This window comes from Choloepus didactylus, chromosome 1, assembly GCF_015220235.1.
Source record: "Choloepus didactylus isolate mChoDid1 chromosome 1, mChoDid1.pri, whole genome shotgun sequence".
Taxonomy (NCBI): Eukaryota; Metazoa; Chordata; class Mammalia; order Pilosa; family Megalonychidae; genus Choloepus; species Choloepus didactylus.
In genome coordinates, this window is record NC_051307.1 from 153,156,629 (window position 1) to 153,183,452 (window position 26,824).

Below are 26,824 nucleotides of genomic sequence, written 5' to 3' on the forward strand. Positions count from 1 at the left end.
GTGGACTTTATCTGTGTGTCTAAAAATAGGACCAAGCTCCCCAAAGAAAGGTTTGGGAGCTTCATTCAACCATAGGGATAACCGATGTTTTCTGACAAGGAAAAATTTCCCATCTAGATCAGAAATTTAATTCATTGTTTAATCCCTTAAAACTTAAGAGTTCACTGGGCTCTAACCTACGCTTTAAAGTCCTAGTATTATTATCATTCTGCTTTGCAATCATTTCTCTTCATTTTCACCATAACTTAGTCAGTTGAAGCAAACAAACAAAAAGAACCTTGTGTCCATTACTACTAAACATTTCATTTATGATTTTTAATTTTAACCTATGAAGCTAACTATACTGCTCTCAACACACCAAATAACTTCAACCATCTGAAACACAGCCACGAATTCAATTGCAACTTTGCAACACAAACAAACAAACAAACAGATCCCACCACATTGAATTGTCACAAACTTATTTCATGGACATTATTTCCCAGAAGAAAACAGGTCCATGCATATTGACTTAGAATGATCTACAAATGATACCTATCTGGTTTACCCAAGTACCCATCTTATCCTCACTGAATAAGGGAATAGTAGATTAAAACCAACAAAGTAGGGGGAAAAGAAGAAAAAACTACTAAGAGGTGACCAGAGAAAAGATAAAATATCAGTACAGCAAAATCTTTAACTATCAATGCATAGCAGTCTGAAGCCATTTAATGTCAGGATGGATATAACAGTTTCTGACCATATGAAGCAATATAAAATGATTACATTCCCAATGATTCCAACTTATGATGAAAAAGTTAAATTATATTCAGAATACACTATTTAGTAAAGAATTAAGAAAGATTTATATTAAATTTTTCTGTGCTTAAAAGGATAAGCTTCAGTTACAAGAAATATTTATTTATATAAAAAAGTCATGTAAATAATGAGTTACCATCAACTTATTCTGTATAAATGGAATGTTACTTCAAAAATCAAATGCAGTTCTGAAGAAAAGTTTTAAATTATTTTAAAAAATATCTCTAGGCATACAAAATGTTCCCACTAGCTTTACCATTTTCTAACAGCTATTTGACCATTCCTTATTCAAATATATTTAATATACATATTTATGGTGATTAATGAGGTCCCTATTTCTCTTAAATTTGTCTATTCAACAATTCCCATACTCTTTCCTCTAAGCTCAAAGTAAAAAGTGACTTATTTTCTTTCTCAAGCTAAATTTTCCACCTTGGTATTCTATTTTATACTCGCTTGTCTTCTACAGGACCTTGATCCTTCATTTGCAGAAATACCAGTCCCAACCCCCACCTCCCAAAACTTTAAATCCTTCCTCACTCTCCAAAAACTTGACTTGATCCTAGCTTTCTTTTACCACTCAGTTTTTTCTTCTTCATTGCACTGTGTCAAACTTCCCAAGTCAGTATCATTTTTCCTAATTCTATTGATGCCATACTTTCAAAATCCAATGGAAAAGTGTAAGGATGGATGAGTAGAAAAATGGGGCAAAAAAAAAAAAAGGCACACAGTGTTCTTTTTTACTTTAATTGTTCTTTTTCACTTTAATTTTTATTCTTATTAATTTTGTGTGTGTGGTAATGAAAATGTTCAAAAATTAATTTTGGTGATGAACACACAACTATATAATGGTACTATGAACAACTGAATGTATGCTTTGTATGACTGCATGGTATGTGAATATATCTCAATAAAATTGAATTAAAAAAAAATCCAATGGACATTCTACTTCTTCATTCCCCATGATTTTTAAGCAGCATATTAAAACTTTCTTTGGTTTTCAAAATACTATATTGCCCTAGCTGCCTCTAACATCTTTAACCATTCATTTGGCTTCTTTTAATGAAACCCTTTCCTTCTAATGCCCTTAAATGTAGATGCTGTCTTAGATAGAATCAGCATCAGCCGTTTGCTTTTCTCTATGGTTTCACACACACTCACAACTTTCAGCAGTCATCTCCATGTTCATGACTGCCTACAGTATCTTTCTAACCTGGCCTCGCCCTAGAGCGATAGATAATCTTCATCTGTTGGAGACTGCCTGATATCCCCAAAATAAACATGGCCAAAAAATCAGAATTCACATTCTGCCCCAATCTTGACTTCTCTTCTGAACTTTCTTTTTTTCTCTCATCCTTCTTCTAGCCATCCATGTTTAAAATTTCTAAATCATCTTGGACTCTATTTTTCTCAATTTCCCTCTCCAAATATAAACAATTAGTAAATTTTGTGAATTCTGGCTTCGTAACATCTCTTACATCTGCCACACTTTTCCATTCTTACTGCCATTACTCCACTTTATGCCTTAAACCTTCATGACCGGATTACTGGAAAAACTGCTTACTCAGGCTATAGTATTCCCCACCCTCTATTCCCCAATCTATATTGAAAACAGCCACTAGATTCATCTTTCTAAAATGCCATTGGACATATATCATGACCTTTCTCAAAAATCTTATCCCAAAAAAATCTATCATAAAACCTAAATTCCTTAGCCTGGCATTCAAGGTCCTTTACATCAGTTTTGTTTTAGTTTATTTTCCACTACTCTTTGTTCAAAAAGACTGAGTCAATTCACTCTCCCAAGAATATACATTGTATATGCCTTTGTATCCTTCTCCACATCCCTTTCTCTCTACCTATCTACACAATCCTGAGAGCAGATTAGGGTAATTGGTAAGTACATAACTCTGGAGCCAGAACCTGGGTTCAAATTCCAGGTCTTCTATATATGGCGTGACTTTGGGCAAGTTACTTAATCTTTCCGTATCTCATCTTCCTCCTCTATAAAATGGGAATAGTAACAGTACCCATCTCACAGGGCTATTGTGAGGATTAAGTAATTGAATATAATGAAAATTCCTGGCACAGAATAGCACTATATAAGCCTCAGCAATTATTAGTATTTCAAGGCTGTGCTCAACTGATCTCTCTTTCATGAAACATTTTCTGATAGCTCCAATTCATAGTGATCTTGTCCTTTTCTATGTTTCTAACATATATATTGTGAACCACAAAATTTTAAGTATCAGTGTTCCTTAAAAATAGTACTATTTACATTTTGGACCAGATAATTCTTTGTTGCAGAAGCTGTTCTGTACAATGTAGGTTTGTTTACCAGCAACCCTGGCCTCTATCGACTAGATGCCAGTAGCAACCCCCATCTTCCAGCTGAGACAACCAAAATTATCTACAACCAAAATTATCTTCAGACATTGCCAAATGTCCCCTGGGAGGCAAAATCACCTGACTGAGAACTGCTGGCATAAAACATGATAAAATACATGAAAGCATTTTGTAAACCTCAAAGTCAAATATTATCAATCAGCATTTATCAAAATACACCTTTGTATTATTTGACCTGTAATTCATATGCACTTTAATTGTCCAATTAATTTTAAAACCATTTGGTGCAGAACCCATATTTTACTTATTTATTTCCACAATCACATCCAATAGAAAGTCTTGGACATTTGTTGACTGATACATAACACACAAATAACCTGGGACAGAAGAGAGTGAATTGGCTAGAGCATGGGATTTGTAATCAGAAGATCAAAGTTCAAATCTTAGTTTTGCCTTTACTAATTTTAGAGCTTTGGGCAATTCATTTATGTCTATGAGCCTCAGTTTTCTATGTAACATCTATATAGGGTAATCATGATGTTCAAATGTGATCAGGTTTGTGAAAGAACCATACATATTACAGGGCTCTTATTATTATATATGCATAGAATCATGTACAAAAAAACAAAAATGATTATTATACAATAACACCTCATTTATCCAGAATTATCAGAGACTGAGTTTCTTTATAACCTTATTTCTAGGTAACTGAGCTTATGTCTTAAAGTGTTCGACTTTAACATTTTAACTATTTTAATGGAGTCTTATATCTTCAGAAGTATTATATAATCTCCTTTCTTCTAAAACAACAGTACTGAATATAATTTAACTTTTCCTTACTGGCCATTGTTGTAAACATTAATTACCATTCTAATATATATTTCCCTCTGAGATTATCAGATGTAAATCGCTGTTGATCTCTTTATTAAATAGCGTCAGAGATACTGTGCCTACTCATTTTATTCTACCACAGCCCTCATGCCTTTCTGTTGCCCCTCTAATTCTCTGTGGGTTGGAACATTAAGTAGCTAAATTTGTGAAAAACAGTACCTAAAATGAGAAAAAAATAGACTTTGAAGAAGGGCTCCAGATGTATTCTGAAACATAAATCTAATTTGTAGACTTAATGACAGCTACTCTGGCTGCTCAGAGGTATTTTTTACTTACTTTCTCTTTCTCAGTTGTGTTCTAGATAGCTGAGGTTGATAGATAAGCAATTCTTCTTTTTTACTATAAGTATATATACACATAGAAACAGTACCATATGTTATAATATAGATGTACAATAGAAATGTACATGAGTCCATAGAACTAACCTACTTATACTTAAAAAAATTACTGAGTGCCCACTATCTATGTATAGTATAGCTGCTGTGAGTGCTTCCTGACGCCACTCCAAAAAAAAAAAAAAAGGCTCATTAATTTAAAGCCACAGCAAAGCATAAAATCATACCATTTGAAGGCAAAAAATAAACAAAGAAACAGAATTTATGTGTTAAGTCACATCATAAGCAAACCAAAAAGAAAATGTAAATAGTATTATGAAATTTGTTCAGAATCTCTTGACTGCATTCTTTCAACACATGCTTGTTTTCCCACCTGAACTGATACGAAGACAAACAGAAAGATCTGTCTTTTCCAGTTTTTAAAAAATTTATTCACCGTTAGTTATAAATAAACATTAAATTTTAAACAAAAAAGAAAATTTTGTACAACTTAGGAGAAAAGCAAAGTCAAATTGAAAACTGCTTTGAAAGTCAGTAGCATTTTATTCTTATGACTGTAAATAATGCTGAACTACAGAAAAACCTATTCCCCTGACATTCTCAGGAACTCTTATACTACTTTTAGGTATAAAATGTAAAAAGTGATAATATAGGTAATAAAAAGAAAGTCATCTTTATTAGGTCATCATAATTTACCTTTAACAGATGTTGTGAAACATAAAAACAAGGGAGTGGGGAGTGAAGGCTGGGAGGAAAAAGATAAATCAATTCAAAATATGGTACTTTTAAAAAAGGGCTTTGGTTTGTTTTAAAAACTTTAAAGTGCATCAAAAGCAAATAAAAGGTGAAAGAGCACGATAGACAGACAGAAGGAAAAGGAAAGAAGGAAGAAGGATAGAAGAATAGAAGAAAAAATGGCATATCTAACAGTATTTAGAAGCTACTGAATAAAATTATCTATCCTTGTACCTGACAGCCGTAGTCCAAAAGAAGCTGCAGTATATCCAAGTTTTCGTTTTCAATAGTTATGGTAACAGCATTTCTCCCAAGCACATCTACGCAATTTATGTTCAAGTCACCTGAACTGTTTTCCTCCAAAATCTTTTTAACCATATAATAGTCACCTAAATAACAATATACAAACATAATTTAATATCCATGACATATAAACAGGAATGACTGTAAAAAATAAACTTAGCTTATTGATTTAAAAGATTAAAATCTAAACTCATTTTTGTATATGGAAATGTGCAAAGAAAATGTGAACATTTCCTTGCTGAAAACTAATATTCTGATAAAATAATATGTACAACAGCTGCAAATATAAAAAGCAAATAGAAAATTTTTAAAAGAACAGTTTGAAATAAAAGTAATTTAGTTTAAAATTTATAACTGGATGAGAGAAACTTTTAGAAGATAAAGCAATTTAATAAAAGGATGACCGAAAGCAGACTGGTACCTAGAAAAAGTAAGGTTTAAAGGAATTAAGTTTATATCTCAAATATATACACACATTTACTCACACATCATAATGTCTAAAAATGAAGTTAGTAATAAATGGAGAATATTATAGAGAGGTTTTTACAGGGAAAAACACATATTGGAAAAGCACTGTGAATATGTTTATGCTTGTGGGTATGTATATTAGGAAAGATGGAGCCTGAAAATCCACTCTTTCTCTCCGACACACACACACACACACATACACACACACACACACACACACACATTTCATTAAACAAGTTTTTTAGATTAAATGGCAAGAGAACACTCAGCTCACAAAACTCTAAGACAGGACTAGAATTAATACCGGTAGAGGCCAACTTCAGAATATTTCAAAGCAAAATCTTGACCTGACAGGAGCACGCAGATTGCTTTTGGCCTGACTCTAGCCCACATCAGAACAGTTGATCGTTGGGGGAATTGAGAACGCCTAATCATTTTCACAAAGGTTCCCACTACACTTGTCTGTAGCCCAGCTGGTTCAGGAATAAGGGGAATAAATCAAAAGAGAAATGTCAATTAAATAGAGAAAGAAAGCAAGGTGGTTTGCTTAATTTCATTTTTTAACGTGATTTGCAAATGTAGCTGTTACTTAGATGTCTATGAATAAGAAACAGAGGGAAAAAACAGATTAGAAACCAAAAGGAAAAAGAAGCAAATGATTTCATGATACCAAAAGAAAAATATACTAAAAATGGACTAAATGAGTGAATAAAAAAGACAAGTAACAGATATTTGTGTTAAAATATAATAAAAATCCTCAACAAATTTAAAGTCCCCATACACTTCAAAAGATGTTGAATTTAGTTTCATTGATGGTGTATTTACTCAGTATCCTCAAAATAAAATCTTTTTCTTCTAGTCTCAAAAAGAAATATTTCTCCCATAGCATTATTAATATTTAGCACTAATACTTCGTGGCAAAAACTGTATAATTAATTCTTATCAAACACTTCACAAATTCATGCTCTTAGTTGCAAGTTAAACTGACCAGGCAAATAGACCAGTGAAAACTCATCACTAATATTGGAAAATAACATTTAATACTTTATTTTTGACAGATGAATCTCTGTCAATATCATAGTAGTAGGAGAATGCTATCCATAAAAACTCTGCTATATTTTCATTAGTTTCATAAGTCTAGGTGAGGATTTATTTTTTCTTTATTCTGCTTGGGACTCATTCATTAGGCTTCCTGAATCTGAGGACTTCTACCCTTCATTAATTCAATATTTTGGCCATTAGCTCTTCAAATATTGTTTCATCCCTACATCATTTTTTCTCCTATTGGAATTTCTATTAGACATTTTGTTGGACCTTCTCATTTTAACTCTGGATCTCTCAAATTATTTTATTTTTCCTCTTTTCATTCCTGTATTCTGGCTAATTTCTTCAGATCTCTCTTACAGTCACTTATTCTTCCTTCTGCTATCTCTGCTGATTAACAATTTATTAATTTTTTTAGCATTTCAACAACTATATTTTTTATTTCTGTAAGCTTTATTGGATTCCTTTTTTAATCTCCCTAGTTTTCTTTCTTATCTTATTTTTAAGCTTTTTAGAAATTTTAAAGATACTTATTTTATGATTTCTATAGTAGCTTAATTGTCTGAAGTTCCTAGAGACATAATCTTGCCATCTGTTGTGTCTATTGACTCTTGATACCAAGGGATTGTTTCCTGAATTTTTAAATTGGTGTTTGAAAACTCATCTTCAGTGGGGCTTAACTATGACAATCCTGGCAGCCTCATTCGAAAGTCTGTCCCAACAAGGAGGCTTTGTGTTTGCTTCTGTAAGATAATGCAGAGATGTTGCTTGCCTGAAACTCTTTTTTTAAATTAATTTCTCAGGTTAAGTTTTCTTGAACCAGTAGGAAGTGGTAGTTTGATTTCTAAGCCCACAATAGGTAGGATCATAGTTACAAAATCTTAGAGGAATCTATTGTACTCCCATCCAGAACCCATACTAAGAAAAACTTCTTTGTATTCTCCTTTTACCAATGGATAGCTTCTCTTCCTCATCAATCCTTTGCTGAAGATATAATTTTTTCAGAAGCCTGGTTTATGGTTGGATCTTGATTCCAACTCCCACTCTGTACAAACTCAAGGCCTTGTAACCTGTTTCCAGAGGGGCATTAAAACCCAAATTTCCCAGACCAATAACTCTTACTCTTACTCATAGGATCAGTCACAGTGTCAGCTCACATACTTCTCTGTTTTTCAGTCTCTTCTTCACTTTTGAACCTGGATATTTTCCTTACTTTCGGGAAAGCTCAGCGGCTCATTTAAATGGATGTTCGTTATTTTTTCACTAGCAGTTCTAAGTGATTTGACACAGAAGAGTTTTCAGATTATCTAGTCAGTCATATTGCTGGAGACAAAAAGTCAAAAGAACTATACAAAAGTAATTCTTATGAAATTTTATGCTACAAATTTCACATGTACTAAATGGATACAAATAATTAATGCTCCTTAAATACATTTAGGCTGCTATTTAAAAAGTAATAGCATCGCAAGTATCAGATACTCCAGTTTTAAAATTTCAAAGCCTATATTCATTTACTTGACTTTGCATTCATAGAGCTATACCAAAAAAAAATCTAAAATTCAAAACCAAATAAGTAATTTTCATTCCTATAAATAAAAAATTACTTTCTGCCACAGCTGACATATTCATGTAATTGTATAATTATAGAACCTATAGCAAACCTAAATGGTTGCTAAGCATTCCACAAAACTTTATATTTGCAAGCCATTTAAAATAATACACTGTATTCATAAAATCCAGAACAGTCTTGATATTCAGGATGAATAAGTGTGTAAAAAGAGATTAGGAAACTTAAAATTGATATAGATAAGCTAGTCAACAAGCAAGGATTATAATTCAAAATGCCTGCTTATGCTATACCTGTAAAACACTTTTCGCTTTACACTGAGATTGCTTTTCAGTTACATACATTTTGTCTTTTAAAATATAACAAATAGAAAGAATTGCAACACACAATTTGTTCACTTATTTTGGCTAGAAGGTTCTTTTTTCAGTGAAGGAAAAAGAAATCTTTTTCAATCAATTTTATGGGAGTATACCAATTCAACAGCAAGTCTTAGTCCCCTTTCTAAAATCCCTTCTATACACATCCACTTCTCTCCATGTATACTGTTACTCCCAGTCCAAGTCACCATCATTTCTCTTCTGGACTCCTACAATAGCTCTTAACCTGACATAGCTGCTTACACTCTAGCCCAGGGATCAGCACTCTTTTCCTGAAAAGGACCAGATAGTAAATATTTTAGGATTTGCTAGTCATACCATATCTGCTGTTAATCAACTCTAACTCTATAGCACAAAAGCAGTCATAGATCATGGTATATGAGCATGGATGTGTTTCAATAATACTTTATTTTTGTATGCTAAAATTCAAATTTCATAAAATTTTCATGTGTTATGAAATATTATTCTTGTTCTAAATTTTTTCTAACCATTTAAGAATGCAAAATCCATTTTTAGCTCACAGTTCTTAAAAAAAACCGTTGGTGGGCAGATTTGGCTAGTGGGCCATAGTTTGCTGATCCCTGCTCTAACTCCAGTCCTTCCATCCATTCCCCACCCACCAGCCATAGCGGTTCTTAAAAATTTCAAATCATATTAAGTGTACAACCCTCAAGATTTCCTATCACACTTAAAATGAAAGTCAAAATCTTTACTGTGGCCTACAAAGCCCTACAGGACCTGGACCTTGCTTCCATTCTGAATTTACCTTGTGTCACTCTCCTGCTTACCCACTGTGATCATTCCAGACCGGTATTTTCCAAACCGCAGGCTTCAACCTAGTAGCAGTCATGAAACCAATGTAGCCGGTCTTGACCAGAAATTTTAAAAAATGAAATTATAAAATACCAGAGTAATCCTCTGGGGCCTTAGCAACAAATTTATTCTAGCCAAGTGTGATAAACCCTTGAAAAATACATTGGAGAAAATGTTACAAGATAGATTAAGAACAAGTGATCCCTAGAAACTCAGAGCTAGAGCTTGGCAGCTATGAATGTCAGTATTAGCGCATATAGCAACTGTTAAAAAAGCTGAAAAAAAGTCCAGACTTCAATTAGAGACATGAATGAAGCAGATCTGGTTAGGACTAAGGCAAATCAGGCCAAAGGGTAAAGGATGATACTGACTGTGTTTTAAAACTTCAACTTCCATGTGAGACCAAGGGAAGAGATGTTTATTTGGTGCAGGATATATATCTTCTACAGTACACTAAATAATTTAACTTGTATGGTCAGTTTATTCAAATACCACAATTACATGGAACTTTGAATAGGAAGTGAGATCTGGTAGGTTTGTACAGGTTAGTGTGAAATAGTGATACATCCCAAAGTAATCTGGGCAGAGAATAAAAATATATTTGCAGGGCCTCCCTGAGGAGCTGGGGAAAAATGCAGAAATGTTGGATGTCCCCACCTGGGTTACTGCTGATATTCTCACAAACACTGAGGACTGACAATTTGGTATGCTGGGTCCTTGATCTTGGGACTTGCCCTTATAAGGCTTGTTACTACAAAGGACAGGCTAAGCCTACTTATAATTGTGCCTAAGAATCTCCCCCAGAGAATCTCTGTTGCTAGATGTGGCCTTCTCTCTCTAACTAAGCCAACTTGGCATGTGAACTCACTGCCCTCCCCCCTACATGGGACTTGACTCCCAGGGGTGTAAATCTCCCTGGCAATGCAGGATATGACTCCTGGGGATGAGCCTGGACCTAGCATCGTGGTATTGAGAAAATCTTCTTGACCAAAAGGGGGAAGCGAAACGCAAAAAAATAAAGTTTCAGTGGCTGAGAGATTTCAAATGGAGTCGAGAGGTCACTCAAGGGCATTCTTATACACTACCTAGATATCCCATTTTAGGTTTCAGTGTATTGGAATAGCTAGAAGGAAATATCTGAAACTGCTGAACTGCAACCCAGTTGCCTTCTTTTTTTTTTTTTTTTTTTGTAGCCTTGATTCTTGAAGACAATTGTATAACTATGTAGCTTACTTGTAATGGAGTGATTGTGAAAACTTTGTGGCTCACACTCCCTTTATCCAGTGTATGGATCAATGAGTAGAAAAATGAGGACAAAAACTAAATAAAAAATAGGGCATGATGGGGGGGATGGAATGATTTGGGTGTTCTTTTTCATTTTTATTTTTTATTCTTATTTTTATTATTTTTGGTGCAAGGAAAATATTCAAAAATTGATTGGGGTAATGAAAGCACAACTATATGATGGAACTAGGAACAGCTGATTGTACACCATGGATGACTGTATGATATGTGAATATATCTCAATAAAAGTGAATAAAAAAATAACAGGCAATCCATCATTTTCTTCACTGGCATCTCATTTGATTTTTTTAGCATATGATGGTAAATTTCAGCATCACTGAAATGGGAGCATTAATTGATGTTTAATTTTATATTAATCACATTTGCAGTTAGTTGTAAAGTATGGGAGAATTTTATTTGCTGTCAAAAAAATTAGCGAAGACTTTCAACCAAGCTTCTGTAACAAACTTTGAGTGTGGCAGTTGTAACGTTCTAATTGTAGTATTACAAATGATATTAAAACAGAAGGTTTTACTATCAAAAGGGGAAAAAAAATAAGTAGAAAATACAAAGACATGTTCAAATTCAATGCTGGATCTGGAAATGTTAATACAGACAAACTTCAACTTAGTTTGTGCCAAATTCTCAAAAGAAAAAAAAACATCTGCAAGACTTTTACAGAGAAGATAATTTAAAATGTAGTTTTAACAAATGTGCAAAACCCAATGATTATATCAGATACCAATATATTTGTAATCATATTGTTGTGAATGAAACCTTCAAAATAAAAGGTACTCAGAAACATGGTATGCTGAACTGCCATAGTACCTTGAATATTTAAAAAAAAAAGAGTCATTAGCATAGCTTCTTGGTCATTTTATGACTGTTAATGAGGACTATTAATGATAATATCATGAGGCAAAAGAGAAAAGGTTCATACTGCTACAGGAAAAAATATATACTTACAGCATATAAAGAAATGCTGATTTTTTTATGGTAAATAGGTTGATAAATTTAAAACCATAAACAACATATTCTTTAACATGACTTCAAAAGAACAGTGAGGAGCAATGTTTATTTTGTGGTTATAATCTGGCATAATATTTTGAGATTCAATTCACAGTGATTTTACAAGTTGGGTCAATATAAATTAAGCTAGAAGAACGACAAAGGAATTACTGATGGAGCAACAAATATGACTAGAAAAAAATGACCAATATTTAAAAATTAACAGGAGCTTTAGATAGATAGATACATAGATAGATAGATAGATAGACAGATGATAGATAGATAGATAGATAAGTAGGTAGGTAGAATGATACAGCAAAGGTGGCAAAAGGTTAAAATTGGTGGATCTGGGTATCTAGGGGATGGGGTTATGTTGGACTTCTCTGCATGGGTTTTGCATTAGTTTTATAACTGTCTTGTGTGAAGTTACTTCAAAATAAAAAGTAAAAAAATAAATTGAGAGAAGCTATTAATAATGATTGGTGCTGCTTAGAATCACTACTTTATAGATCACAAAATTTTGGCATCCAAAGAAGTTACACTGAATCTCATAACTATATGAGATATGGTGATGGAAAGATTTTAGTCCTGACAATTCATCTGGACTTCTAAAAGTCACTACTCACTACCTCTTATTAACAACTTTTGAAACTGCTCATTATATAATAAACTACCTCTCAGTATCATTAAATTTGGTAATCAGCTGTGAAGAAGATACAGCACTGACAGCAGGGAGAAGAGGAATTATTCTTAGATTGCAGTAAGATCCATACAGTAAAATCCAATCTTTTAACCCCTTATCTAAAAGTGTATAATAGAATTCTGTAATATAGATGGGATAGGGATTTGGTGTGGGTTACATTTTTTTTATATACCCAGACAAAAGATTAACTGTGTAATAGGAATATCCCATTTTCCAACTCATAAATAGGTCATTTAGATTAAACTGATCATGGTTTCTTCCCTTCAGGCAGTTCTATTAGGCACAAACATATTTTTTTCCTTTCTGTTCCTCACAAGAACCCCAGAGAGTATTTCCATTACAGAATAACCTCCTAAAGGAAAGGGATGCAGTCCATTATTTCCTAATAAAATAACTTTCCAGTGCCTTAACACAATTAAGAATTTATAAATTTATTTTGATGATTTATAGAAAAGAGCAGCAATTAAAAATGAAATGAAGAAGCACACTTCTCAGATGAGTACAAAGAAGTGTCAGTATTACAGCACTATGAGGCAGCTGCTCAATGATTTATCTGTTATAGATAAGCTATCCACTATGATTTTAGTGATTTAGGAGCCATTTTTCATTGAAATAGTTATGAACCAACCCCTATGGCAGCATTTCTCAACTGGTACCTTCCAAAACTTTGGTGATTTGGACCACTTTGCTGTACAAGGTACTTAAGTACTATGTCTAAGGACAATTCATTAAATGGTAGAATTTTGTCTTCAGTACCCTCCTTATCTCTCCTTTCTGCAAAGTTTTCTTCCCTCTTGGCACATATCGTTTTATGCCCCATGTCAACATAAAACTTCTCAGCAATATCCAGTGTTCTGCCCATTTCTTCCCCACTACCATCCTCTCTAACCCCACACATTCAAAATCTCTTTTCAAAGAGCTAAAAAAACAATACAATTAAATTAATTTAGTCAGGTGTTAATAAAGGCAGCAGCTTAATATTAATTCTTACAGAAATGTTGCACATTTTAAAAACCTCTTTAGCCAAAAGGTACACAAAGCTTATGTAAGAATTCAGACATCAAAGTATCCTTCTCTACAATGCAGCAAATCATACACAAAGGTGATATGGGATTCTGAGACTAGGCTGAGCCAAGAGATAAAGGTGAAATTCTGCCTCTCCGTCCTTCCCCTGATCCTTTGCTGAAATTTCAAGAACAGCCTCCTGATTCCTTAATTGCAAAACAAATTTTCCCAAAATGTTCGCCATGTTGAGCTGGCAGGCACTGAATCCTTTCATACTTCCATTTTCTGCACAACGAACTGATCAGTGGTCATCAACAAATTAAAGCATTTATGTGAATATAATAATATAATATATAACATATATAATAAAATAATAAAAGCTACTATCTACTAAAGAGTTGTTTTAAAAGAGAAGAATTGACATGAATTAGAGTTAGTTTAGATGCTCCCTAAATAAACTTAACCCTTTCTCCAGCCATCAGGCCTGAGGGATACCTTCTCTACAATGCATATATATATATATAATCATATATAAATGTGGTTCATTACCACACTAACTCTCAATGAGAAGGAGAAAAAAAATGGGTGGTTAAAAATCACTGCTTAAGAATTCAAAAAGTAACACATTTATAGTCAGCTCTCACTTTAATTAGTCTCTACCTCCAAACTGCAGAGAGATTCTATGTCTAAAAAGAATACAGGTGTACTTTCTGAGAATTTTCCTTGGGGGCCCCAGACTTTACCGAGTATCATTGGCACAGGAACTTTTAATTCACTTTTCCTTCTAAATTTTATACAAAGAAAGGACCTGGTGTTACCTTGAGACCATCCTGACCCAGTTGTTTAAAGATCAAAAACAGCTACTGCTGAGTGGCCATTGCCTGAATCAGCATTTGCCTAAATCTACTGAATTCATTTACATAAAACTAATTACAAAGTGTAAAATCTTTCCCTTTTCTCTTTCCCACTTTTTTTCTTTACTCCTCAATCTATGCACCCTTCAAAGGGCCACCTATCCACTAATTTGCACATAACCACCTCCTCTCTACAAGATGTGCTTCAGGAATTCTCCTTAGGTGTACTATGTTGTAAATATTTTGCACATGTAGCAAAAATAGGCTAAATTAAAAGGACTGGAAACAAGATGTTCTAGAGTGGATCTGCTCTGGTGCTACTTTGCTTGCTTTTTACCTGTAAGGGAAAAATTTAATACAGAAAGAAATCAAGGCTTATAAAACACTCACATGAAGCAAGTCCAATTTCCAACTAGCAAGTCCAAACGTGGATGTGTCTTTTCTGACACAAATGGTTTTCATTTATTCAACTACAATAAAATCAATATAACAGAGTGCAGGCTAGAGATCGATCCCAGTTCTACTGCTTTCTAACTAATGTAACCTTAGGCAAATTAATGTAAAAATTTTGCTAAGGCTCATTTTCCTTATCCATAAAATGGGGATAACAATAAATTTGGCTCATGGGATTGTGAGGATTAAGTTATATCATCTAAGAACAGCACATGCACTCAAACCCATTATTGTTTTAGTAAATGTTTGTCATTTGGGGAGATGAAGGTTATAGTATAATAGTGGAAGCTATAGCTACTTTGTAAAACTTTTCACTTTTAGAGTTGGTTTGGATAACACTAAAAACGGTTTATTAGTGAATACAAACAAAAAACTATAACCCAAATTTATTTTTAATATAAATATATACTATAAATATGTGCAATAAATATGCCATTTCCCCAAATCTAACTCAAGAACTTATTTCAAAATACATGAAACACAGAAAATACCTATCTCATATTATTCATTTTTTAACATTTGCATATTTAGTTTCTACCTAACCCCAAAAGGCAAGTCTCTCCAGGGATCTTAATGATGTCATCAAATGGGAAATTGACAAAGAATAACAAACTGTTTCTACAGGCTCTATTAGAAAGACTATGGAATTGTCAAATACTAAAACCCTCTTTTGTTTGAAATATGACGCAATAAGCCTAAATATACACACTATACAAGTACTCTACAATCATATTCCTTTATGACACTGCTCTGCTCTCAGTTTGACAGGAACATCAAATACCCCTTCTTCATATATTTTGCTTTAAAATAACCATAGTAGAGTGAGCTAGGGTTGATGCAGCACAACTTACTCATTTTAGTACAACACACAATCTTTCCTCTTCCCCTTTCAGAGAATTTTGAAGGAAGAGAACTCAGGCGAAGCCACTCCAGTAATGCCAAATAATGTTACAAAATCCCCAAGCCATGATTTTTGTGAGGTTACAGACATATATTCTAGTTTTCTTTACATTTCCAAGACTACTCAAAGTTGTGTCCATAGTGGACTTGAACAAATGCTTTCAATAATAATATTTAATACTATTACATCGGAGCATAAAAGTGGCTTAACAATAGACACAGGTGGACTTTGTCTATATGTTAATATGTTTTCAAAAAGTTGTGTAAATAAAATCCTATTTCAAAAGCAGTAAAAACCTCATTTACTAAAAACCTCACACTCACAGATACACAAACAAAGAAAAAATTCTCTGTAGTTAATCTTTCCATAGTCTAAATAACCCTGGAAGTTTGCATTGTCTTAAACATAATTTTCCTAAGTGAGCATGGCCACTGCATAGCAAATCACACAAATTCAGAAACAGAAAAATTTCAGTACTTTTTTACATGTAAGAAATCAAAGTAGTCTTGGGGCAATTTCCCATTCCTTTTATTATATGCATTACCAGAATGTATGCTTAAGTCAGTGTCTTTGACATGGCCATAAATGTCATCAAATTCTCGATTTTTTTTTTTTAAGAAGAGAAAAACACAGTAATTATTTTTCACATATTTCTGACCTATCATTATTTTGTACTGCCTTCATTTCCCACTGAAGCCTCGGGAGCAATAACCCTTTCTCTCCCATAAAAAGCGCGGCCATCCAAAGAGGTTCCGTAAATTCAAAGTAAGTTTTGAAGACTAAGGCAAAATTTCTTCAGTCCTGAGTTATTTCACGATCTCCACCTAGGTTATAGAGATACCCAATTCCACTGAACATACTGGCCAAAGTACTGGGCAGCTAAAGCTAAATAAGAGAAGTTAGGTTTTAAAGTAGAAAAAAACAAAAACAAAAACCAAGTGAGAGCCCATAAACATGAGGAACCTTAAAGCAAGGTCATGAAATTTTCAGTCTGGAAGGTCCTAGAGAAAGTAGACAAAATCTCTGGGATCCCAGAAGAAAGGAAGCCTGGAGAGGTTGACCAGGTCATTAAGGTGGTCAGTGGCAGGGGCGGGGCTAGAACCCAGGTGTCCCGGCTCCATGACGCTACTAAACACGGACCTCAAGAGGGGAAACCAAGGACAGAGCAGCCACTGCACGGTCCGAGCTGCACACCGGCACCCTGCCGCCCACATCTCCTCATTCGCAGGGCAGAGGCTGTGCCGGGCAACACCGGTGAGGCAGCGGGCGCGACAAGAGAAGACGCTCGGCGCGAGGAAGAGGGACCGCCAAGAGTAAGCTGAGGCAGGGGAGAAGATGAAGGGTGTGGAGGGCAAGGATGTCCAGAGGCGGGGGAAGGGACCTAGCTCTCACCCTTGTCGCACGCCAGCAAGAAAAGCTTCTCATTCAAGGTGTTCTCCTCCTTCACCTCTCGCATATCCTTCAGCGCCATCACCTCGTTCGGCGACGAAGAGGAAGATGGAGAGGAAGGCAGGGAGGAGGAGGAGGCGCCCGATAAGTCCGTGCTCGGGTACAGGGCCGCCATTATCGCGGCCCATGAAGGGGGCAGGCCAGGGGACGGGGGTGGGGCCCCTACTGGCCCCGACCCCGACCCCAGCCCCGCCCCAGGGTTGGAAAAAGGATGAGTCGTTCCCACGGCCGTCTCTGAGTGCGGCCCGTTGGCCCCAAAGGGCGTCGCCTCCCCTCGGAGCCAGCACTCGCCCTCCACTGACAGCCCCAGGCTGGCGGCAGCGCATGCGCGGCCCCGGGACCAGCGCCCCCTCCCCAGTCGCCGGCGTCCGGGCCGAGCCGGTCCGTGCCCGTCTGGGGACGACAGAGTGGCGCGCGCCAGGGCGGCAGCTGAGCGCGGGGCCGTGCCAGGAGCCTCAGGGGCCGCACCGGGTGCGGCCCAGCCCAGGAGGAGGACGAGGAATAGGCAGGAAAGGAGCTCCGAGAGACGCTTCTGCGCACGTCGGGATCCAGGGCTCTGGGAACCGCCAGTCCAGCTGCCCCTGGAGATGTTCACCTCTCTCCTCACGTCATCCTCTGCTCCGCGCTAGCGACACGGGGGGCAGGGCCTCCGGCGGGGGCGGGCCCAAAAGACGCCCCGCCCCCTGCTCCTCTCGAGGCCCCTGTCGCCTTGAGGTTTTCCACTCTGAGAAGCTGAAAGGCCTCTGTCCACCCTCTCCATGTACACGCTACGGCTTTGAGGTAATTTCCCCGTCTTTTCTTGCTACACATCAACTAACGATGTAGCGATATGTTAGAGTCTCTGACGATTTAATGTTTAGTTGAAACCCCTTGCTGATCTGTAAACGCATTTCATATTTTCATTGCTACCTGAGGAAGAAAAGGGCTCCCCCATTCCCACCCCTGCAAATACGCGCGTTATTTGTGCGTGCGCGCTTATATCGGGCTAGCTACTCTCATTTTTAAAGACTGTATTTTTTTTAACGACTCGTTTGTGAACTGAAATTGCCCTAACTTTCCGTATGTCAACACATTTATTCGCTTGAATTATTTAGGTGTACCGACATGAAACCAATGGTTAAGTATATTTGTAAGACCTAATCTCCTTCGTAGTTCTTGCAGTGGTTTCTTGTTCATCTCCACATTTATAAATCTGTTTTTACAAGGTGCATCTATTATTTAGGAAAAGCAGATTGAAGGTCAGTAAGAGGTATTTCCTTGAATAATTTTTTAGTTAAGCTTTTATTTAAAGCATATTTACCATTATGGAATGTTGTTATTGTCTTGCACCTTAAAAAGTTAGGGAAGCTCACCTGGATTGTTGCTGATGTTCTCACAAACATTGGGGACTGACGGCTTGATGTGCTGATCCCTCTGTCTTGGGGCTGGCTCCTGTGAAGCTTGTTGCTGCAAGGAGAAGCTAAACCTGCTTATAATTGTGTCTAAGAGTCTCCCGCTGAGTGCCTCTTTGTTACTCAAATGTGGCCCTCTCTCTCCCTCTCTCTCTAACTAAGCCACCTCGGCAGGTGAACTCACTGTCCTCCCCGCTACATGGGACCTGACTCCCAGGGGTGTAAATCTCCCTTGCAAAGGAGAATATGACTCCCAGGGATGACTCTGGACCCAGCATGGTGGGATTGAGAACATCTTCTTTACCAAAAGGGTGATGCAAAATGAAACGAAATAAAGTTTCAGTGGCTGAGAGATTTCAAATGGAGTCGAGAGGTCACTGGTGGACATTCTTATGCACTATATAGATAACACTTTTTCTATTTTATAATATATTGGAATAGCTAGAAGTAAATAACCTGAATCTACCAAACTCCAACCCAGTAGTCCTGACTCTTGAAAACGATTGTGTAACAATGTAGCTTACAAGGGGTGACACTGTGATTGTGTAAACCCTGTGGATCACACTCCCTTTATCCAGTGTATGGATGGATGAGTAGAAAAATGGGGACAAAACCCAAATGAAAAATAGGGTGGGATGGGGGGGTAATTTGGGTGTTCTTTTTTTATTTTTTATTCTTACTCTGATTCTTTCTAGTGTAAGGAAAATGTACAAAAATAGACTGGGGTGATGAATGCACAACTATAAGGTGGTACTGTTAACAGTTGATTGTACACCATGGATGATTTTGTACGGTATGTGAATATATCTCAATAAAACTGAATTTTTTTAAAAAAAAAGGGAAAAAAACTGGAAATTACATCTCTTAAATAATTCCTATTGCATCCCACAACCAACTGTACCAAAATCTTTAAGGTTTTAGGCTTTACGACAATACATAAATATACTTTCTCCTGTCATGTATTTGAGGAGAATACTTCCTTCTCCCTTCAGGTTGCTTTGTTCCACCCTTGCCAAACTTTTACTCTCAAATTTCCTAAGTATATCTTTCTTGTCAAAGTTCTCTTAGATCTTCTCGAAGAGGCTATGCACCCAGCATGATTACCTTTCCATTTCTGTTTACTTTAAAATAGTTGATTGTCTGTTGAATCATTTTAGCCTTTTTTTTTATCTATAGATCATAAGTCTCCCTCATTCCATTATATTCAATATAGTCCCAAGTTTGTGTATTTGGTAGAATGTTAAAACTGCTCTTTATAAGATTTGTGACCAGTGAATACAGTGGTACATATTTGTGTTTGTATGCATGTGTTTGCACACTTTTGTAGACCCATAACACTTTAAGTCAGCAGCAGAACAACTCTTACCCTGACCCATCCACAAGTTCCAGTGTTTGAAGGTAAAAATTCCGATTTTTATGGAAGCCACTTTAATCTGAAGCTTTTTCAAGATTCTGGGTTTAGATAATTCCTTATCCAGAGGGCTCCCAAAGAGACTGGATTAACTTTGAATGTTCAGGGGAATCCCAACCTACTTTAGTAGATAATCCCAGGAAGCATTCAAAAGTATTTGGAGGCTGTTCCTCCTTCATAGTAAATTAGTGTTGTAAATGCACCCTTTTCATCAAAAGTCATTTTAGATTATCTCAGATACAAAATATCCTCTCTTGACTCTCTTACACTCTATGTAGCAAATATTGGGATATTTTAACAAACCCTATAGGAACTGTACATTTAAGAATCAGTAATCACTCTGTGTGGACTCTGCATCTATGATATGGAGACCAATGGTAGAGTTGTGATGAACAATGACATGCAAAGTTTAAGAACATCACATTATCCAAAGCATCTCACCTAAACTGCATGTACAGAAGATAAGAGCAGTCCCAAAGCTAGTCAGTGAAAAAAATCCAGATTCAGATCTAGTCCTCCAATGAGAACAGACTCTTATCTACATGTTCAATCTCTCTTCTCTATTCTCACTATTCTTTGGCTACATTTGCCTGTTTCTTTTCCTAAAATGCCCAAAGGATCTTCCTGCCTCCAGGCCTTTGTTCTTGTTCCCTCTGCTGAACATGCATCACCTAGCTCCTCCTCCTTTAGACTTTTGTCCAAATATCACATCCTTACACCTTTCCTGAGCATCTAAACTAATCTCCACCACACTTTCCAAGTCAGTTTCCAACACATTATCCTTATTATTTTATTTCTTCGACTGCATTAATCACTATCTGAAATTCTTATTTCTTTGTGTCCCTCCACTAATATATAAGATTCATGAGGTCGGGAGACTTTGTCTATATTGTTCTTGGCTGAATCCACAGTGTCTGGCATTGTACTTGGATCATAAAAAACAATGAATCTATTTTAATGAATTGATTGATTCAATCAGATTGTTTTAGTACCAACTAAAGTTGTAGTAATCATGCAGGTAGTCTTGTTTTCTACTAAAATTCTTCACCTGAAAGAACCAAAGAACTACCTGATACCCAAAGAATGAATGATTTAATAGGACTTTTTTTGTTTTACTAGTTAAAGAAGTTTTTCTCTTTTCTTTTCTAGAAAATATGCTTATGCTAAACTAACTTTCAAGGCTGTTTTATTTTCTTTAGACGAAATAAATACTGACACTGACATTTCTACATGCACGGCATTTTAATTAAATATACCTTGGGAAAAAAAGAACACCTTAAAGTGCCAGATTTCATGTAAATCAGATAACTAAGTGAATGTAATGGTGAAAAAAATCAAAGGGGGAAACAGGATTTAAATAATCTCATAGAAGAGCAAGAACATATCTTATAATCTTCATATAAGAAAACAATCATCAAAATACAAAGGGAAAGGAAAGATCTTTTGTAGAAGATTATATTTCAAAACCCTACCCTGTTGATGACTTTGTTTAAAAAATTCTATTCTAAACACATAGGCAGTCTCATTCTTATCAACATGTATGTTCTACTCAATCATAGACAGGGGATTTAGATTACTTATTCACACTGAGATACAAGTGACAGCATTTTTGTTGAACGGCAGTATTGCTCACCGGCACTAACAGTGGAACATGAGGAAGTAGATTTCCATATTCTAATAGGTCTTCTGCTAAAAATTCAGACGAAAATAGGTCTAAAGCTTTAGCTATTCCCAAGTAACAAAAGCATTCACCAAACACCAGTTTGAAGGAGGCTGTGGAAAAAACATGAAAATACTCTATGTTGAATATTAGCTTAGTAAAAATATTCAGTAGGTGTATTCTAAATTATGTAGGGCTTTACTATAGACCCAAGCTGTGCTACAGATATTTGGAAGGAGTCAATTGATAACTATGTGAACATTCAAAATGAATATTTCTAAAAGAAATCTTCATGTATCTGACATTCACAAACTGAAAAGTATTACACATTTAGTGAGGGCACAATAAATGTTTGATGGTTGGCTGATTAACCAGTTTTACATTCCATTTAAGAAAACCTGGTACAATAAACACACATACACACTTATCGAATAACCTACCAACATATATATGCTGCATGTCATAGTTAAAGCTATATTATCAAACTAGCATATGTAAAATATCAGTGCAATTAAACTTAACTTTTAAGTAAAAAGCTCCTGCTATTTAAACAAGAGAGTGAACTTTGGGATTTATTCAAGAGTTATTTTTAATATATAAAAAATTTTAATATTAATGAACAATACTCAGAACTTTAAAATTTTAGACAATATAGAAACTTACAGAAAAAGTCAGATGTTTAAACCATTTTGCATATTTGGAGAAAGAAAAGGATTGAACTGGATTATGATTTTGAATTTACAATCAAAATTAACACACACAAAAAAATCAAAACATTTCACAGCAGGACTTGCAAGAACATTTTGTATTGATCTTTTTTGAACCATGAAAAAGAATGAATTAGTTTTGCTTTAATGAGACTTTCAAGAAAAGAAAATAATTTAATCATGAAACATCAGCTTGATAATGAACATACTCTGTTATCAGTATCATCTGGTAAATTAATTGTTATCCAAAAGATTGACAAATTCTAATATGAACAAGATACTAAATTAATGAATATATCTATTTTTTGAGCATACAAATTATCTTGAGTTTTATACCCACTACATTTCAGAATTCTGTAAACTGTGAGGCATCCAACGTGTTTAATGTAGCAGAAAATTATATTAAATGTTTCATTATTTTATTCTGTTCAGTCCTTTTCCCATTAAACATGCAAACACCGTCATAACCATCTTTGGTTTCACTTCTACCAGGTCATCAGGTAGTGCGTATATCCGGGCACCGATCTTTCGAGCGACTGAAATGGCATATCTTGAAAAGACAAGAAAAATATCTTGGCATTTGTTATCTACTGCATTGTTACTTATTGTATTTTAAAAAAAGAATGAAATATTTTGGTAAATAAGATTAACTTTACAAGAAGGTAAGTTTGTGAGAATTTAAATAGTATTCTCCAGACAAGTTATAATTCAAATGTGAATTTTAAGGACATAGTAACTTTCCTGTAAGTATTTTAAAGAATCAACAAGCCACTATGCTCTAATATAAACCATCAGGGCTTACTTAGCATTGTTTAGCTTGTCCTCATCCGAAAGGTCTTCTCTTTTGACCATTTCTTGACGTACTGCATTTGGTGCAATGGCATCTATTAAATCTAAAACAGGTAAGCTAGTACTAATAGATTTGTCCTAGAAAATAAAGAATAGATGAATACTCTTAAACATCTCACCTTTAATCTTTGTAAGTATCAAGCTCTTCTGGTCATACTCATATAAGTGAAAACAATTTATAATTTTTCTTTGTACCTAACATTCAGCTTTTCTGCAAACCAGCACACAACACATCACAATTAAAATACTCTTTCCATTCAGTCTTTATACAGATTATATTGTAGAGTTGTCACCATACCTGAATAAGGTTTCTGGATGTGACAATTCCAAAGGATACTAACTATAGTATCCATACTGGAAAAAATAAACAACTTTTAAAAGAGAATAGGAAATGAATTTTAAATCAATACTTTTGCGAATCCTAGTAATGTATTTCTTAGACCATGAATTCCTAAGCCTTCATTTATTATTTTTCTGAAAGCGAAGGGAATAATAGTGGAAAAGAACTAACATTTACAATGGCATTGTTCTTGTTACTTTACATGTTTTAGCTTGTTTAATCCTCCCAACAGCCTGGTGATAAAGGAATTATAATTTCTCCTTTAGAGATGAAGAACATGAAGTTCAGAGAGCTCAAGTGACTTGTTCATACAATCAGTTAAGTAGAGAACCAGTATTTGAACCCATGACAGTCTGACTCTAATGCCCATGATTCTCTCCATTTTTGAAGTTCCCTCCAAGGCAAACTAAAAATGGACTTAGAACTAAGTTCCAGTGGAAAGAGCATTACAGTTGAAGTCAGAAATTCTGGTCTAAATTGATTTTACTGCTTACCAATACTTGAACAAATCTGCTCTTTTTCATCTTGAATAGTGGTCACTGTTGCTTGCCTAGCCAGCATCCATTCACCTCTTCTTTCTCCCATCTTAACAGAACCCGTATTTTTGCTCTGTAGCTTTATCTCCCTCACATGGACATGTGATTCAAGAAAACCTGACCCTATCTGTAGCTCCAGAGGGATGAACCTGAATTATTCTAGGCCATGCATTCTTAATGGAGGTGTTATCATCCCCAAGGGAGTAGGGGGTGGAATGATAAACTTACTCTTTTTATGTATTAAGCTTACAGTACATAAACAGACTTACAGTATATCCATGACATTAAAATTTCATGGTGGGAGGGAGGCAATTGGGGGAAAAAGTCTAAAAAGGCTCCATAAAGCAATAATGAAAAAAAGGTTGAGAAACACTGGTTTAAACCAAATAGATTAATCCCATCCCCTTGCCACAGTGATTTAATTTGGACTTAATTTAATTTAATGTAAAGCCCTTTCTCTTCAGGAAGAACTATAGAAAAGCCAGCAACCCCTCCAACTGGATGTGAATAAGAAAGGAAGAAACCTCTGTCATAACCATCAGCTATCCTATTACCAAAAGGAAAACCAGCTTTAGGGTGAAGCTGGTACTTTAGATGGAAAGCAGAGAGATGGGAAAACACCTAAATCCTTGAATTATTGGCTCATCATCCAACCCTGAAGTCTACCCTACCTCTAGATTCCTGTTACTGGGTTTCTGTTACTTGAAGCCAGAAGCACCCAATCCTAATCTCTAAAATGGGAATGTCACAGGATTCTTAAGAATATTAAGATAACATAGGGGAAAGCATATAGAATAGTTCCTAGCTAAATGTAGGCTCTTAATAAATGTCTGATAAAATAATCTGAAGCCTTGTGAAGAAGACTAGCAGGCTGGTTTTGTGTGTGTGTGTGTGTGTGTGTGTGTGTGTCTACTAACTACCACATTTATTGAGATAGATTTATATTTATCATCAAGAATGTTCATTTTATGAAACAGATCTCTAAGAGGGAGAGGTAGAAGCAGAAATAATGAGAGTCCTTAACTCTGTCTGATGCTAGTAATCTGGATCTAACTTTCAGCATCTTCTCTATTTCTCAAAAATTCTTATACCAGTTTTGTCAAAGTGTAGTGTGCAGATTACCTACCTGAGAATCACCTGGGGTGCTTTATTAAAAGCACAGATTTAGCCCCACTCATGTTAAGGATTCAGGTTATCTTTGGATTGGGGCTGGAAATCTATATTTTTAATAAGCCTTCTAGATGACTCTTATGCACACTGCTAAACTTTCTAAAAATAAATTTAACATTTATATCATTCTAGAATAGATTTTAAATTTCTATGGAATTACTTTTCATATATTATTTATATAATGATTAAAAAAAGACAAGTGGCTTATTTGTGCTATATTTGATTACTTGTGTACATATTTGTGGTATTTTAAGTATTTCTTTATTTAGCTTTAGGAAACAGGATTTTTCGACCTATGTCCTTATGGTTCACCTTGAGAAAAGCTTTTACTGAAATGAATGAAAAATGTAAGTTTTGAAGATTTATATTGGACTCTTATCTTGATGTTTCAAAAAAAAATCAGCCTATCTTCCACCACCTCTGATTTGTCCATTATACATGATGGACATTTAACTTCTGTAAAGGAGACGAGGGTTATAGTAGAATCCCTTGGTTTTGTATAAAATGTGTTTTCATCATCATTTTCTCTTTTACTTTCCTTAAGTTAATCATAAAGGAATTCCTTGAGCAAAAAGAGTTTCTGGAATCTTAAAGAGTATTAGCTTGGCTTGATTTTCAAGATAATGAATTATACCATCTCTTTTGCTTAATTTGATACATATTACTATTAAAATAGTCCATTCCATTGCTCATCCTGTAGGTTTGAAAATAAACGTGGAAAAATAGTAATGTGGCCACCAGAGTTCCTTAAAAGAATCAACAGGATCCCCTTCACATATGATGCCCTTTACGTACTGGCAGTACCAATAGTCTAGTAAGTCCCATTTACTGAGCTCTTAATACGTGCCAGGCACAGGTAAGTTCTTTAGACTTGTTAACATTTTAGTCTGACAACAATCCTAGAAGATAAGAACTATTAATATCACCATTTTAGATGTGGGAAAACTGAGGCATGGGGAAATTAACCTGCCCAAAGGTCACAGAGATACTTAATGGTGAGCCAGAATTAAGTTCTGTTTTATTCATCAAGAGATGTAGCTCAGCTGTTAGTACAGATTATTGAGGTTTCTGTGAAATACTTCAGTTCAGCTATAGTATTATATAATTGTGCATGAACTTAAAATTTTTAGAAATCATTTAGTTGACAAATATGGCCAGCACATGGAAAATTCAAAAGGATATGAAGTAATTTGAGTTGAACCACAGAAAAAGCATCCGAAAGCCATTTAAATTTTTTCTTTCTTCCTAAAGAAAAAATATAGATGCCTGTTCAGCAATAACATTTACTGAGTGCTTACTAAATGGTAAAACACTAGGCTAAGTGCTTTACAAATATTTCCTTTAATCTTCACAACAACTCTACAAGGAGGTATTCTTACCCTCATTTGCAGATCGGGCTTACAGAGGTTAATAATTTACATGTTCA

At 35.3% G+C, this 26,824-nt stretch overlaps 2 protein-coding genes across 4 annotated transcripts in view; both read right to left on the reverse strand.

Annotated features, from left to right (window-relative positions):
• The window catches only part of TRPC1 (transient receptor potential cation channel subfamily C member 1), a 97,116-nt gene extending 79,181 nt beyond the window's left edge, over positions 1 to 17,935 (reverse strand). Inside the window, exons 1-2 of one of the 3 annotated variants that reach the window (XM_037843294.1) lie at positions 17,278 to 17,935; positions 5,340 to 5,494 (exon numbers count right to left, since the gene is read on the reverse strand). In XM_037843294.1, coding sequence (XP_037699222.1) covers positions 5,340 to 5,494; positions 17,278 to 17,449 — 327 coding nt within the window. In that variant the 5' untranslated portion in view covers positions 17,450 to 17,935. Of the gene's footprint in view, positions 1 to 5,339; positions 5,495 to 17,277 lie in introns of those variants that run through there. The other 2 variants (XM_037843301.1, XM_037843307.1) reach the window with 2 other exon arrangements.
• Positions 17,936 to 21,398: 3,463 nt separating this feature from the next.
• PLS1 (plastin 1) overlaps positions 21,399 to 26,824 on the reverse strand; it is a 148,465-nt gene continuing 143,039 nt past the window's right edge. Inside the window, exons 15-16 of the mRNA XM_037843320.1 lie at positions 23,306 to 23,430; positions 21,399 to 23,053 (exon numbers count right to left, since the gene is read on the reverse strand). Of these exons, the coding sequence (XP_037699248.1) occupies positions 22,918 to 23,053; positions 23,306 to 23,430 (261 nt within the window). The 3' untranslated portion in view covers positions 21,399 to 22,917. The remainder of the gene's footprint in view (positions 23,054 to 23,305; positions 23,431 to 26,824) is intronic.